At 40.5% G+C, this 15,926-nt stretch overlaps 1 protein-coding gene and 1 long non-coding RNA gene across 7 annotated transcripts in view; one reads left to right on the forward strand and one right to left on the reverse strand.

Annotated features, from left to right (window-relative positions):
* LOC308188916 overlaps positions 1 to 13,764 on the reverse strand; it is a 29,215-nt gene extending 15,451 nt beyond the window's left edge. The window contains exon 1 of the long non-coding RNA XR_013945871.1: positions 8,715 to 13,764. This is a non-coding gene — a long non-coding RNA (uncharacterized lncRNA). The remainder of the gene's footprint in view (positions 1 to 8,714) is intronic.
* MAPRE2 (microtubule associated protein RP/EB family member 2) overlaps positions 1 to 15,926 on the forward strand; it is a gene marked incomplete at its 5' end in the record, with an annotated part of 100,264 nt that overhangs the window by 57,509 nt on the left and 26,829 nt on the right. For 5 of the 6 annotated variants that reach the window (XM_080578448.1, XM_080578444.1, XM_080578446.1 and 2 more), the window contains 2 exons: positions 1,820 to 1,947; positions 13,771 to 13,916. In XM_080578448.1, coding sequence (XP_080434574.1) covers positions 1,827 to 1,947; positions 13,771 to 13,916 — 267 coding nt within the window. The remainder of the gene's footprint in view (positions 1 to 1,819; positions 1,948 to 13,770; positions 13,917 to 15,926) is intronic. The other variant, XM_080578449.1, reaches the window with a different exon arrangement.

Below are 15,926 nucleotides of genomic sequence, written 5' to 3' on the forward strand. Positions count from 1 at the left end.
CTTTCCAAGGCAAATTATAGGGGATTTGGATCTCTTTGACATGCAGATGCAGACAATTTGAACAACCTTCTGTGCCTGTAAAAATGTGTTTCGTAGAAAGTTACCTATATTAGGAATTTTGTCATCTCGTTCTTTAATGCTATATATAATTATACACTTAAATGTTACTGAGTCAAATTTTATGCTGCTGTTTTCTTGTGTTTTTTGTTCTGTTTTTCTTTTTTGTACACTTTCTGAGGTTGCTCCAGCATACTTAAAAATAGATGGAGTTAACCTCTTGGTGTTGTCTGCAAAATTGTTTATCAAGCTTCAAACAGTTATATCTTTGCAAAATCTCAGAGGAAATAATCTGTGCAACTCTCCGATCCCACAGAGGAGGTCCTGCTCTCTTTCACTGAGAAAGAAGGTTGAGGTCTGCAGCAGGGCTAGCACCAGAGCCAGCCAGTGAAGTGTGAGCTACGGGATGTCACTAGAGGCAAAGGCGTAGAGTCCTCGGCAAACCATTTCTTTTCAAGAATAATATTGCAAGTTTGTTGGCTATTTGATCATTTCTGAGACATGTCATACGTGGCTTGTTATTAGTGAACTTCCTGGATTAGTCTTGGGAATGTTATTTACTGTATTTATGAATGTTCTTGGCTCAGCTCTTCGAAAGTATTGACGAGATAAACATGAATACGCACATCTTTTCTCTGAGCAATGTCTTGCAACAGAAAGATATGGCTAGTGTAGAATGATAGGAAATAAAATTCAGTAAGATGCACTTGGGGACTGATGATAAATGCTACAATGAATTAGAACTACTTGCAGAAAAGGACCTTAATTAACTGGAGAGATGTATTTAAGGTGAAAATGTTTGAAATGATGCGACTATGCAGATACTCAGCAAAGGGCCCTTTTCCAAGGTCTTGAAATGTTGTCTGAACGTTGTGGAATTCTGCTCAGCTGTGCTGGAGCATCACTGCTGGCATGACCAGCAAATGAAGATCTGACTTTGCAAGAGACTTGAAAAATTGATTTGTTTAATCTAACCTACCTGGGCATTGGGACAGGCTCTGATTGCAGACTGTAACGTGTTATAAAATCAGCTCTGGGGACGAAAAGCCATTAGAGCTGGAGGATAATGCTGGCAGAAGAACAAATGGGTTTAAGCTGACAGGAAATGATTGTAAAGATTTAGAGAAATCAAGCTCTGAAACAGCTTTCCAAACATACAGTTGGGGTTGCAAGTCTGAGTTACTTTCAGGATAGAGGTTGGTAGGATTTTAAAACAGATTCTCTCTGTGGTGTTAACTCTGTGACTGTTAGGTACTGAATTAATCATCCAAAAGGTCCTATCCCAGTCAGAAATAGGTAGTTGAGCAAGTAGAACATTTTCTAGAAGTTATCTGAAAATTAAATGCAGATTTGGGAAACTGGATCATCATGCAGTAGCAAAAACTAAGGCAGAGGTGTCAAATCACTGTATTTGTACAGCACGGCATTGAGAAATCCCAGGTTTCTGATTTTGTCTTTATATCTTTAGGCTATGTTTGACTCTTTTTGTTCCTCCTTTATTGGCTTTAAGGAGAATACTGTACATTTGTGAGTTATTTAAGTTCACAATGACATCAAGAGAAATGCACTCATAGAGTACAAGAGAACACAGTGTCATATATTGTCAAAGCATCAAAAATAAACCTTTCTCAGTAAAGGAGAGAAGGTTCTGCGCTGATGGAACTTTTCCTTGTTTCTTTGAATAAGAAGTCTGAATTCATTGTATCCAGAAAACAGTTATCAAAATGTCGAACATACTTTTCTGTCCTTTTTTTTTTCTTAGCTGGGGAATGGCGGTCAACGTGTACTCTACCTCTATAACCCAAGAGACTATGAGCAGACATGACATCATCGCATGGGTTAATGATATACTAGCTTTAAACTACACAAAAGTCGAACAACTGTGTTCAGGTAAGAAAGTATTGCATGCTCTACAAATGTTTATTTAAAAACCACTTTAAAAGCCTGATTTGTTGAAAATAGATCACTTTTAGCTTTGACATAAAGCAGTTACTCTGTGAAAAGAGACTAATGTATGTACAAAGGAAAAGTTTTTGTGTGCATGTTAATCATGGAAAGATAAGGTGCCGTGAGAAAGCATAGCAAATGTGGAGGTGAACAGGACGAATGTAGCAGGAGATGCATAGAAGTAATAAAAAGGTTGACTGAGTAAGAAAAGAATACAGTGATAAGACTTTTTTAATGTGTTTTAAAGCTACTAGGGTGGTAACTTTTCAAACGTAGAGTGGACATAACTAAAAAGTGACATAGATTACTGAAAACCCAAGTGAGGGAAGTTCTCCAGAACCTGTTTCTTCCAGGTAAGGGTCCTGAAACCCTGCTGGTGTTTGCAGATGATCACGTGTATGACTGAAAAGAAAAACATAAGTTTGAGGAAATCAACATTTAACTGCTGTAAGGTGCTTTCAAAGTTTGCTAAGAAAATCTGCCTGTTTCTCTTTAAATGTAACTGAACTCTTGCAAATAAATTCAGTAATGAATGCTAAAAAAAAGAGTAATGGTTTGAATACTTTGGCCAGTTTGGTTAATCAGAGTGGAAATTACAAGATGCATGTTAAACAACAGGGTCTGTAACTAGCTGATGACTAGAAATGACACAGAGAAAGGCTGATGTTTTACTGAGAGTACAGATGCCCCTGGGGAGTGATTCTTTCTGATTTCCTGCTGTGATTTTTAAATTTGAAGATGTTTGTGTTGGAGGAGATCTAGCTAGATTGCTACTTCCAGGCAAATGACATGCTGGGAATATCTTACTTAAGAAGACAATGCTCTAAGTACATAGAACTGAAACCACATTACCACATTTCCACTATTTAGTGGTCCGGTTGAAATGCATAAATAGGGTCTTATATTCAAATGTGAATTTACCTACCATTCTGGGTAAAATTTCAGTCTCTCAGATATTCCCTGAAAGGTTCAGAAAATCATTAGATGGTGAAATCCTTGTAGCATATTGTTCAATTATTTTTCAAAATCTCATCTGCAGAATCAGTCTTGCATGCTGAAATTGCACAATGACTATGAAACCAAGGTTGAAGAAGTGCAGGGTAAAGTGCGTGCAAGTAACTGATATAAAATGAGTAACTAAAGACACAGAACATGGGAAATAACCTTTCTGACAGTTACTAAGCTTGGAACTGAAATGTTGTACTTAGCCGTTGTTATATTTACGGGTCCGGAAGTTAGTCAATGTATTTTCTTTTTGTCAATTACACACAGAGGAAATATACGCATGGGTATGTGCACACGTGTGTGTTTATATAGGGGTATGTGTGTATATATATATATATGAGGAGATGGAAAGATAGAAGAAAAGGGACATTTTCATCCTAAAATACCCCACGTTTGCCATTGTTTGAAACAGGAAGTACACTAGCCATGTTATTGACTTGTTCCTCCATAGCTATTTATGTGCTCTTAAGTAGTTGAAAGGAAGCTTTTGAAGTGAATTCTCCATCAAGTTAAATGTGTGTGGGCTTAAAAAAAAAAAAAAGAGGTAATCTAAAGGAAGTCTGATTATGCAGAATACAAGTTAAAGATGCTTAAGAGCCAGATCGAGATAGACTTCAGCAGGGCTGGGCAGGCAGGAGAAAAACATGGAAACTGTCACAAAAACACTGTCCCATTTCGTTGCACAGCTTCTTATACAACTGTTTCTGTGACCTCTAGTGAGGATTTTAGGGCATTCCTCAAGGGAAGGACTGAAAAAAGGTTGTTTCATTAAGAGCTCTTACTCCATCCTGCGTAAAATTAAATTTTTTCTTCCTTTAGAACTTCCTGGTTTGCATTAATTGCTGTTGTTACTTGATGCTTTTGTGATGTTCATATCCTAGTGGGTCAAACCTGTAAACTTGAATTTCACCATTTGGTTTGACAGTCCAGATACGCATGTATTCTTACTTTCAGGTTGATGTTTGGTACAGTCCCCAAATGGGCTTTAATATCTCCTTTTCTGAAGAAGTATTCTCCCCTGCTAGCACAGTGCCTTCTGTGGTACAGAGCACTTTCATCTCTGCATTGCTGAACTCTGCTAAACTCTAGCATGCTTTGGTGTCTGCGATGATCCAGCAGTCCTACTGACAGATATCCTTTCCACCTGAGACTGCAGTTGGTTTCTCACGTGCTGATGCAGGACATCTTTGCAGGGAGTGGGGAGAGAGAGAATTTGGGAATCTGTCTCTACTTAATTTAGTTGACCATGTAAACTGAGTGATTTATTTCACACACAGATAGTTTCAGTGTACTCCTAGTGTAGTTTGCAAGACGGAAGCTAAGAGGAGCAGTAGCAGAAGCGACTGGCCAGCTAGCTAGCAGAGCACCAGCAGGCACAGCGTGGACCAGAGCCTGGGAGCAGCCGAATTAATTCATTCTTCCTGGCATTCCTCTGGCTGATGCTCCTTAAAGTGTTGGCAGCCTTCATCCAGCTTAACGTTAGTTTCCGTAAAACATGAGCATTTCTCAGGGACTTCAAAGAGAAGGAATATGTGGGAACCTCTGTAACACTGTGAAGCGTTTCACAGCATTAATGGTGAACTTCAGAGCCACTGCAACTGAATTTTTATAACCCACTTTTAAGAAAAAAAAAAAGCATTAAGGTTTGTCATGCTGTGATATGACTATTCAGGTTTTGTTCATTTTTGCTAACAAGGAGCAATCAAAAGGCCAGAAAAAGATAAATGCAAGACTCCAAAGTGGGGCGGGGGGGTCGAGGGTGCTAAGTCTGGATGTAGAGCTCAGAGGCTTTACTTTTAGGAGGCATGAGCCATCTATATGCGCTGTACAGTCATTTTTAGCACCTGTCTGTGAGACCTCGCATGTGCCTACATTTTGCAGCCAGCCTAGCGATAATTTTGGTCAACCCAAGCTTGAGCAGTAAGGAATAATGTGACACTCTGCCTTTGCTGAGGACTTTATTCAGAGCTGAAAGGCATACCTAGAGCTTAACCTGATAGTTCATAATAAAGAAAAGACAGTCGGCCCTTCTTATTTTTCCTCATTGCCCCGGTGTGAAACAGCTTGGATAGTATGTGTGCAGGGGAAGTACCAGCCTGTTCCCCAATTGCCAGTCACAGGAGCAGAGCTAGGATGAGAGGTGGCAAAAGAAGAGGCTGGATTAGTCATAAAGCGTTTGTATTCTTCATGAGCCTTGTGTTTGTCCTTGCTAACTAGGCCGAGCAACGTGTAGTGTCCCCTGAGCTTTCTGAATGCCTGCTGTAGTTGTGATGTGCCAAAAAGGCCAGGTTATGGATGGATGCAGCACCAGAGAGCCTACAGTTAGTGTGCAGCTCCTCTGGTAATTTAGTTTTGACAACACAAGAGGGACAATCTCCCCAAGCATCTCTCAGTAAAACATTTCCTTAAGCTTTAGGTGTGTCATTTTGTCAGTTTTGGTCTCTGGGCTTGGCTTCATGGAAGATTGTTAGCCTGGAAATGAAGGTTATGATCCATATTTATAATTTAAGGCATAGTGTGCATTGCCTTTAGATGGGCAGTAGGCTTGGGAGCATTTAATTTGGTACAGCTGAGTGAAGAATGATAGAGGAAAAACTGAAACGATTTAATATATTAGGGCCCATGTGCAACACCCATATGCATGGGGAATAAGAGCTTCAAATGAGTTACGACACTTGTTGTTTCTTGGGAGTCATGCTATTTTTGTAATGAATACACAGTGGCTTCTTAAAAACAATTCTGACTAAATAGCTTATAACTGAATTTTCTTTACTAAGGCCATTTTTCATCTGTAGGGAATACCGAGTGAACTTGTTACAAGGCTTTTCAGGAGTGTTTGGCTGCTACATGAGAGTATATTCAAAATAAGAGTCAGCCAGGGGAACGTTGCAGGAGACTACAGAGGGCTTGCACATCACTTACAAAGAAATAACACAAAGTACACAAGCTATATAAATTATGAGCGAGGAAACTAGAAATGATAAATGCATATAGAAAAGAAAATGCAGCCTAAAGCGAAGTGTAATTTCTGTCTTAGCTCTGCTCATGCAAGCCTTTGAGGTGAAGGAGATTCAGAATAAGCCCCCCACCCATTTGAACATTCTCAATAGAGTAATAAACTTGCAGATTGTTTGCTCTCCAGTGCATACAGACCTTCTGTCTTTCAGGATTTGTATGCAAGGATCAAGGATTACTGTGTTTTATCATCTCCCTGACTTTTAATGAGTGACCATTCCATCAAAAGAGCATATGGTTCAGCGTTTTGAAATTTTAGACTGATGCTTTTCTGGTTGTTGCAATTGGGTGTTTTTCATGTGGCAACTTGTGTAGCTGGTACCATATCTCAGTTGGTGTACCTCCCGTGAGCATACATGGGCACTGTATGGATGCATTTTTTGGTACTCCACCCTCCATCTCAAAGCAAGGAGAGCGGTGTGCTGGCACAGCAGATGTCATTCTGCGTGTGGCATTGTGCTGCCTTCAGGGCTTGGGATTTTGGGGAGAGCTTCACCACAGTCTCCGTGGGCCACTGTCCCCTGTGATGGCTGACATGTTGCAGCAAGGAAGGCTGCTCCCCTCTTCTGAGGGACTTACATGCACAGGATTTGTTTCATTTTCCCTGCCTCAGAATGTGTATTTTGCTCAGTGTCTATATAAACCCAAGTATATTACTAAAATCTGCGTTACAGCACCCTGCTGGGGCATTTGGTGCCGGCACGGTTTCTGCACAGCCTGGTGTGTTAGTGCAGGCTGAGCTGAGCTGAAGCATCTTTCAACGTTGTTTTTTCCAGTTTGCAACCTCGCAAAGTCTGGGTCGCTAGAGCAGCTTGGAAACGTGATTAAAATATGACTCGATGCACTGTGAAACCAAGCCATGTTTCAAGGAACTGGCATGTTGCTCTGGGGTCCTGCAACACAGAGGATGCTCAGTGTAAATGACTCTGTAATGTCTTCCATATGATGTTTAGGATTAGAGGATATAATGGATGTTGATGATCGCATTTAAGATCATTTCCAAAACTTTCTGGGGAAGCTTGCAAAACAGTGTCTTGAGACTTTCAACCTATATATATGTATGTATCACAGAATTGTAGGGGTTGGAAGGGACCTCAAAAGATCATCGGGTCCAACCCCCCTGCCAAAGCAGGCTCCTTAGAGCAGGCTGCCCAGGTAGGCGTCCAGACGGGCCTTGAATATCTCCAGAGAAGGAGACTGCACAACCTCCCTGGGCAGCCTGTTCCAGTGCTCCGTCACCCTCACCGTGAAGAAGTTCTTTTGTGTATTGGTGCGGAACTTCCTGTGCTCTATCTTGTGGCCATTGCCCCTTGTCCTGTCCCCGCAAACCACTGAGAAGAGGTTGGCCAAATCCCTCTGTTTCCCACACCTCAGGTATTTATACACATTGATGAGATCCCCTCTCAGTCTTCTCTTCTCCAGGCTGACCAGACCCAGGTCTCTCAGCCTTTCCTCATAGGGAAGATGCTTCAGGCCCCGTATCATCTTTGTGGCCCTCCGCTAGACTCATGTATATGCACAAATATATATTATATATAAATTTATATATAGGCTGAAATATATGTTTTAATGTTATTCATTAAGAATTCAGGAGGAATAGAACTTTAACAAGCCTTTTGCTTCTTTATCTGTTTAATTTCTCAAAGTTGTCACTTGCCATTGCTTGCTTAATCTCCCCCCTTTTTAAAGAGCTTGTTAGATTTTGCCTGCTATGTTTGGTTTTTTTTAGTCAAGATGGATTACACAGCTATTTTAAATTAAATGGGAACTGTGTTTTCTGAATTTTTTCTGGTCTGTCCATTTCAAAATTAATGAATTCCAAAATAAATTATTACTAAAAATTAAGTATAAATTTTACGGAGCAGAGTTCTTAATGAGAAGCTTAGTGATGCACATATTGAAGAGAATACAAGCTTACACTGGGGAAACCTCCCTCCACTATCCATTATTTAAAATGATCACTGGATATCCTGGATTGCCTCCCACAAAAGTCCCACCTGCAGTGAGCAGAGTTTCCAAAGCAAACATTGTTCAGTTTCATGCATCTCTGTCCCGGTGGGGAAGGTCTGTAGGAGGTAGGTAGTTCTGGATGCTGTTTTCTGTGGCAGCGCTGCTCTGCAGAGCTGCTGTCTGCATGCAGGCACTCACTGCCCTCACAGGAGCTCTGCTCCTGCAGCTCTTTGCAGGAGTGCAGGGCTGCACCCTAATCTGGATCACTTGTATTTAATTTTTTTTTAAGTGCCCTCCCAAGGCTTAGTGGAAAGAGCAAAGCTCAAGCCAGCATTGCTTCGCTGATGCACATCTGGCTTCTCTACCACTAAGGCAGTAAATTGCAGTGGGCTCGAACATTCACCAGGAAATGGGCTGCAATCCCTTAAATCAGTGTGTATTTTGTTTATTGGAGAAACAGAAGTTTGACCCATGTCCTCGGTCATACAGGTGTTGCTAGAAGTGCAGATACAAGTGGGAAGGCTGTGGCTCCGATGGAGCGCTCAACATGAGCTGTACCATTGCTTAAACACAGACAGGGCTATAGGTAACACAACTTTATAGGTAACACAACTTTAAGCTCACAGACATGCCCAGCTTTTTAAGAAAAAATTGAGTGACATAATGGAAGAACACGTATTTGAAATCTAAATAAAAACGCATACTCTAATACCTACATCAGAAACCTGTTGTGTTCCTACCTTTGTGTCACTTCCAAGGAAGCGATTCTAGGAAGTTGGAAGCAGAAGGTAAGCTCGCAGTGCCGCTGTACTGCACACAGTGGTTGCTGGCCTTTGCTTTTTTCCCCCCATTTCTTATCAAAAATATTATGTCACGCATGCTCCTTGCAAGTTACTGCCCTTTTTTTGTTCCCTCAGCAACAGAAACACAGGGTGTGTGCATTTTCCCATCAGTGTTAGCAACCGTCGCTCTAGTGAGCTGAGGCACTTATGACTAACATGCGTATAAATAATGCTGTATTTTCCAAATGCATGCTTAGGTTGTTGCAACTTTGGAGTGAATGAATAATTTGAAGGAATTTCTGTCTAATGGGACAGGATATTTTTTTTAGATTATCTTAAAAAAAAATCCTTAAAGCAAACAAAAAATGTAATCACAGAAAAAGGTGCAGTCAGTCTTTTTCACAAATGTAGTATTTCAAAAATAAGTGTCTGAAAATCAAACTGAGGCCTGGTTAAAATGCTTAAGCTTGAATTGCATGCTGGTTTTAGATCCAAATTTCTATTAAACGTTTCCAGCAAAATTCTAGTTTGGAGCTTAGTTTCTTCTGCTGTGGTTTTGACCTCAGGACTAAACTAACGCACCCACACACAGAGCCAGGCCCTGCCTTTTCACAGGCCCTTTGTGTTCCCACGTTGTCTGCTGTGGTTTTTTGTGACTTGCTGAGGTCTTGCCTCCATGTGGTGCAGGGATGGGGGGTTGAACAAGGAGGGACAGGATGTGAAAGAATGACCTGACTACTCCTGTAGAGGGCAAATATTAACTTGGGTATGCTTGTGCTCATATTATAGTATTTCATAGTGTGCAAATAATACTGTGATTTTCATTTATAAATACATAAATATACCTGTTCAAAAAAGCAAGTATCTAAGCTTGCTCTTCAGCTGCAATCTAGGAGGTTTTCTGAGCAGAAAAACTTGCAGTGAATGGTGTTCTCTTGTTTTTGTTGCCGTCTCCTTCAGTTTCCTTGTGATTGGAATAGTCAGAAGCAGAAGCGTCTCAGATTATCAAGAAAACACTAGTTTACATTTTTGGATGGATCAGCCTCAAGATGGGAGAGAGAAAGGAGAAAAAGGCAAATCTAGCCTTGACAACAACCTTTTCACTTCTTGCTTGGCTCTGCTGCGCCTGAATGCTGCGCCAGCAGCCCTGCCCCTCCTCTGCCCTCTGCCTGCCCAGGAAACCCACCAAAATGCCCCAAAACCCAGCGGCACAAGAGCTGGCTGGCAGTGCGGCCGGCCACACGCGGCCGTGCCTGAAGCCAGCGGTGCTGCCTGGCTTTTCCATCTGGGCCGCAGCGAAATTCCTCCCGAAGAGGAGGGGAAGAAAATGAGTCATAGTCCTCCCCTCGGACTGAAGCAGCAGCGTGGACTGTGCCCGCCAGATTCAACGCTACCAAGACTCACCATAGTGACTTCACCCCGTTATTTTCCTATAAGTATTAGAAACGAGTCAAGTAGAACGGTTTTGCTGGTAGCCGGGCGTGCCAGCTGGATGGAGCAACCCTCCTGGGCTGCCGCCGCGCCCTTCACCGTGAAAGCGAGCGTGGAGTTCCCGCTCGCTAATTGTGTTTGCGAGTTGGTTTTGGCATCTGGCCCCTGAATATCTCTTGTAATTGGTGGCTGCGTCAATATTCTGGATGGAAAAATGGAAGGGGTTTTGCGCAGGGATTCAGAATTGCTTGTTTGCTAATACGGAGCAGGAGGGTTTTAACATCGACGTGTCTCCCACATTCAGTAATCTCTTCTGCAGTGCCACCACCTTTAGTTTTCATCTGTTGTTTGAAGAGATTTCAAACTATTTCTTTTTCGTGTGTTTGCTTTTTTTACGTATACAAAAGTTTCCTGGTCACAGAGACAGAAGTACTCTGAGAGCAGTGTTGGGCAGGTAGTCTGGTGCAGAGATTTGTTAGGTTTAGGGTAAGGTTTTCTTGGTTCTGTTTTTTGGGGGGGAGTGGTTTTTTTTCCAGAAAATGTAGGGAGGTTTTTTAAATCTTGAATAAAACATAATGGCATAAAAACCCATTTGTTCATGTAAATTATGCAAGAGCTATCTGTCAGAAGCAATGACATCGTTACCTATGCTGCAGTTCTGTATGTTATGTTAAAGGTATTCCTTTCCCGGGCAGCTGCATCGAAACATCAGTTGCACGGTACATTGAATAGACCTAAAGTGCTGCCCAGCATGCAGAGGACCGCGTGTCTATGTGCTGTGGCTGTGAGGCGAAGGCACTGCAATCTTGCATAACTTCCACAGTCCTGCTTTTCCTGCTGCCTCCGTGAAATCTCAACAGTTGGCAGCGTAGAAAGTAGTGTCCTGGTTCTGCTGCGCTGGCATCCTAATGCAGGGTGACAGCTACAGGCTTTAGGGGGCAAAATTCTAAATAAATAATGCCTATATGATATTAAGTGTATTTCTGTGTATATAGAGACATCTTTGATGTCTAAAATCAGGTAGTCCCAGTTAATTCTTATGATACATTTAACTTTCTCTTCTGCCGTTTGGGAGTCACAAAGAGTTTCTCTGGTCCTTCTGTAGTTGGTAGTGTTCAGTTCAGTCTGTATTTGTATGTTGCCTCTGCACTTCAGGAAGGAGAGTTTTAATAAATTGCGTTTGTCGATGTAATAAAATCCTTCTGTTGGGGAAAGAGTCTGGCAGCAGGCTTCATTATTGTGTGAGACCGGGTGTGTACCGTCACGTGGATGTATGCCAGTGTTTTCTGCCCTCGAGCGCTGTGCAGACCCGGGACCACCTCCTGGCTCACAAAATACAGAAACAACCGTCTGAATGAGGAAAAGAAACACAAGGAAACGTCTTAACTAGAGTCTTTAAACCTAGTAAGAAAGACTCTGTCTAAAGGCAAGCAAATGGAATTTGCATTACGGGCAGGAGGAGGAAATCTCATGTGAACATTTTAGGCTTCTAGTTCTCTAAAAGGATATAGATGAAAGGTTGCACAGTGCATTTTCAAGACCTCCAGGCAATTATTTAGATATCAGAGTAAAGCTTATAATTGGGATATGGGGGGGGATGAAAGGGCAGAGTTAGGAATAGATTCAATTTATAACATGAAATGATTGCATAATAAGCCTTTTGCATGAAATTAATCAGTAATAAATGTAGTCAAGCCATGCACTATCTGTGTAACTGTAGTTTTAATTGTAATGTCATTTTTCTGTTGCTCCATATTTGCTAGTTCCCTTCCTAAGGATGAGGTTTGAATAACTAATTCTGTTTATGTAGCTTTATATAAGAAGATGCAAATTTTGTCATCTGATGTTTGTGGTTTGCCAGAAGGGTTATTTTTCTTTAGGGAATATCTTACTTTTGATTTCTAATCATATCAAAACCATTGCAGACTGTTAAGTACAAGGTGTCCTTGGAAAATCAGATATTTTTGACAGTTTTCCTCCACAAAGCTAGGCAAGATTAAGAGATTTATTTTTTTTAACAGAAGTGGTTTTCAGCACTATGGCTTGATCTTATCAAGTCCCCAATCAAATTTCATATCAGTATTTTAAGGAATGTTTTTGGACTCCGCTCTTATTCTCTATTTCTCTTTTGGGGAAGTTACAAGCTCTGTAACCCTTTATACGATGCTTGAATGGACGCAGAATGAGAGCTATCTGATGCATAAAGTTGGTGCTGTCGAAACACATCCAAACCCATGGAGAAAAATGTGTTAGTTTCAATTATTGTTGCCACTCCTGTAAAACTGCACAAGCCAGGTGTCCAATTTGTTAATTGGGTTTCTGCATGAGCAATAAGAAGACTATTTCTTTTATAAAATAGTTCTCATAGGTGAGCTTTGGACACTTAAGTTTATTGAAACAGATTTGCACTAAGAACACAAAAGTCTTTCTGTGGAAGTGAAATTTAACTTGTCGTGAGCATTCAGGTGATGATTTACGTGGCCTGTCTGCTCAAGTGGAGACCTAACACCCTCGACAACCCCATGCTTCAGAAATGGGTTTTAGTGAATCTTTGCTGATTATAAAGCATTTGTGGACTAGAAAACTCTCTTCCGAATAACTGAAATTGGTTTTACTTTGATTTCCTTGAATGTTTTGAGCCTTAATTTCCAAACACTTCAGTTAGTCAACAATAAAGACTTATTTTGCAAATGATAATGACATGATAATGTTGTAGGGGGAAGATCTCTACGTACAAGGTAAGACTAGCCCTATTAGCTGTAGTCAGTATGCTGTTTAGAAGTTCTTTAGTGTCACTCCGTGCTGGATTGGTTATAGATACACACCCCTACCTACTAATATATAAGTTCAGATAGGCTTCAAAGTTGAACTTAGCGACCTTGTTTTTTTTAAGTGAGAACTAAAGCTGGCAGCCCAGCTTCTGAAATTAGGGGCAGTGGGTGGACTGTGCTAAAGTCTGCTTATTTAAATGCTTTTCACAGGCGATAAAGATCAGTAACGAAGCTTGTTTTTAGAGGGGGTGAAAATGACTAGTGTGCTTTAGCAAGCTGGAGCTTTGCAATTTTATTTTAAATCATGGTTTGATGTAATCTTGAATGATTGCCTTGGACTTGATTGGCACTAGTCTATAGGATTGCTTCCAACTTCAGTTGCCAGAAAAAATAAGATCTTGGCTTGGCTGAGTTCAGGGGGCTGTGAAATTTGAAGGAGCTTATTAGGAGATTTCCATTCTGACTGTGATCTTCTCACTGTATGGACAGTCCTACTGTGTACAGGGACTCCAAGAACATCGGTTTTAAATAGAAGAAAGATTCATTTTGCATTAGTCATGGTGGTTCTTCAGTTGTTGTACAACAGTGCTGCATGCATCCAGAGTGAATGGAAAAACTCCACGGAGTGAGTATGTCACACTGTTCATCATACATTAGACAAGTAGATCTTGGGTGCATAGAGTTGAACAACCACAGCAGAGACTTATTCAGCACGGTTGCTTTCTGCTCACGCTTTCTGCTAATGACATTAAATGCCGCTTGGTCTTAGCTGGGTGCGTCTGGATTAATGTCAATGCATTCTCTTGTTACAGGAGCAGCATACTGCCAGTTCATGGACATGTTGTTCCCAGGGTGCATTAGCTTGAAGAAAGTAAAGTTTCAAGCAAAGCTGGAGCATGAATACATTCACAACTTCAAGCTTCTGCAAGCATCGTTTAAAAGAATGAATGTGGATAAGGTAGGCATTCTGTGTTTGTATTTCAATCACTTCAAGCTTCACAAGCTGTATAAGCTGGGTAAAGTCAATAAATAGGGGAAACAAACTTCAAAGCACTTAAGTCCACTTCAGATTTTGACTGGAACTGGAGTTACAAGTTGTATGTGAAGATGTTCATGATCTTTCATCATCTGAAAAGGGTATTTGGGCATGAGGGAAGAAATTTGGCGTGCTTCATTTAGATACAAAGTGAAAATTGAGTCCATGTGTCTGCTGAGAAATAGTAGAGCCTACCTCATTATTTCTTAATATCAGAGACCCTTCTGAGAAAATACCATCTGTTGGAAATTCTTTGCCATCATTGAACACCAGAACCTTAATTTGAGATACCGTAAAATTACTGATGACCTGAATTTCCAACAAAATTACTTGGAAATATGCTGATCTTATAAGTATTCCATGTTTCTTGTCCAAAGCTGGGTTTAAGGAATTTCAAGTATTCAAGAGCTGGAATATTTACCCAGTGATTTGGTAGGTTGGCCCGCACATGTAATTTTCTAAAGTTAAGAATGGAGGTCTCTTAGAAATGGTTGTTGTACAACCATAAGGAACTGGATTTGTGCTCAACTTTGTGAGTTTGATGAACTCACAAATATAAATTACTGTGCTGATAAAAATGAATAATGAAAAATCATGTTCTCATACTTGAAGTTTTAATGACGTGCCTGTATATCACTTTAGGATTCTGCACTGACTTTCAGTGTTGCCTTATTCTGAAACTTAAACAGCCTAATTAGAGAGTCCCTCAAGACTTTCATAAAGCAGTGGAAAACCCTCATTATTTCTTGAAAAGTTGTGGGTGTTTCTATTTACAGTATGATTTGACAGCGAAGCATCAGAAGGCCCAATAAAGTTGAACACTGTCAATTTTTGTATAGGCAGAAAACTTTCTCTACTCTGTCAATGCAACATTAAAAAATACAATTGGAACAATGAGGAAAAGATATGCAAAATGGTATATGAATCTTTATAGGAGTATCATAGGCTTACAAAATGCTTTATTGTCGTCTTAGTCTTGAAGAAAAAATGAAAATTAAAACAGTTTTAGGTACCCTTTTTCCAGTTGAAATTTGAATGCATTCAAGAAGCGCTAATATTTAACTAGGCTCTTTAATCAGCTGTATGGATCAAGCAAAGCAAGGTAGTCATCCTTCTTCAGCATTCCCTTTGGTAGTCCCTGCCTGCCCACAACATCTGGGAAGCTTGCGCCTCCTGCAGAGCATTATAGAACTACCTCCTTACACTGTAACACTGCCGCAAGTCACCTCTTGGAAGCTTCATTTCTATGAAAAAAATCGTAGGGCATTGATATGGAGACATCCCCATAGCCTCTCTTTTGTCTTACTGAAAGTTTATAGGCATTTTAGTCAACCTTTTCAGGTCAACAAGCTATTCTATGTATAGCTATATATGGAATGGAAAAAAATTACAAGGTTAAAACCTCAGGGTTAGTTCATATGATGAACATGTACTGCCAAAATGTAGGTTGGTTTGAATTACAGCATGTCTTGGAAAAGCTGCTGGGTTTTTGTAGTACAGAGTACAACAGAGAGCAAGGAACTTTGTCTGGACCTTTTGAAGAATTGTTCACCATTAGTTTGCCCAGCTGAAGCAAATCTATCTAAAAACAGAAATCCCCACTTACTTGAGTAGAGTGCTACTCCAAGAACAGCTTCGTTCATGAGGACTGTTGCTGCAATAAGAAAGGAGTAACTCTGGCAGAGCAGTTTTAAAGGCTTGCATATACCATGTAGCTACTTCAAAGGCTGGGTCTTCATTTTATTTCACTTTTATTTCTCATTAAGACCACTTGCAATTCCAACATAATTTGCTTTCTTTTAGGAAGAAAACTGTGTCAGAGGAATATATGCTGAAAGAGTTAGAAGTTTGGGGTGTTTGTTTTTTTCAAATAATTATGTGTATTAACTTAAAAATGGCAATGACATTTTACTGGAACCTTTATTCTAACTT

The sequence above is a fragment of the Anser brachyrhynchus genome (genome assembly GCF_964034855.1).
Source record: "Anser brachyrhynchus genome assembly, chromosome: 2".
NCBI lineage: Eukaryota > Metazoa > Chordata > Aves > Anseriformes > Anatidae > Anser > Anser brachyrhynchus.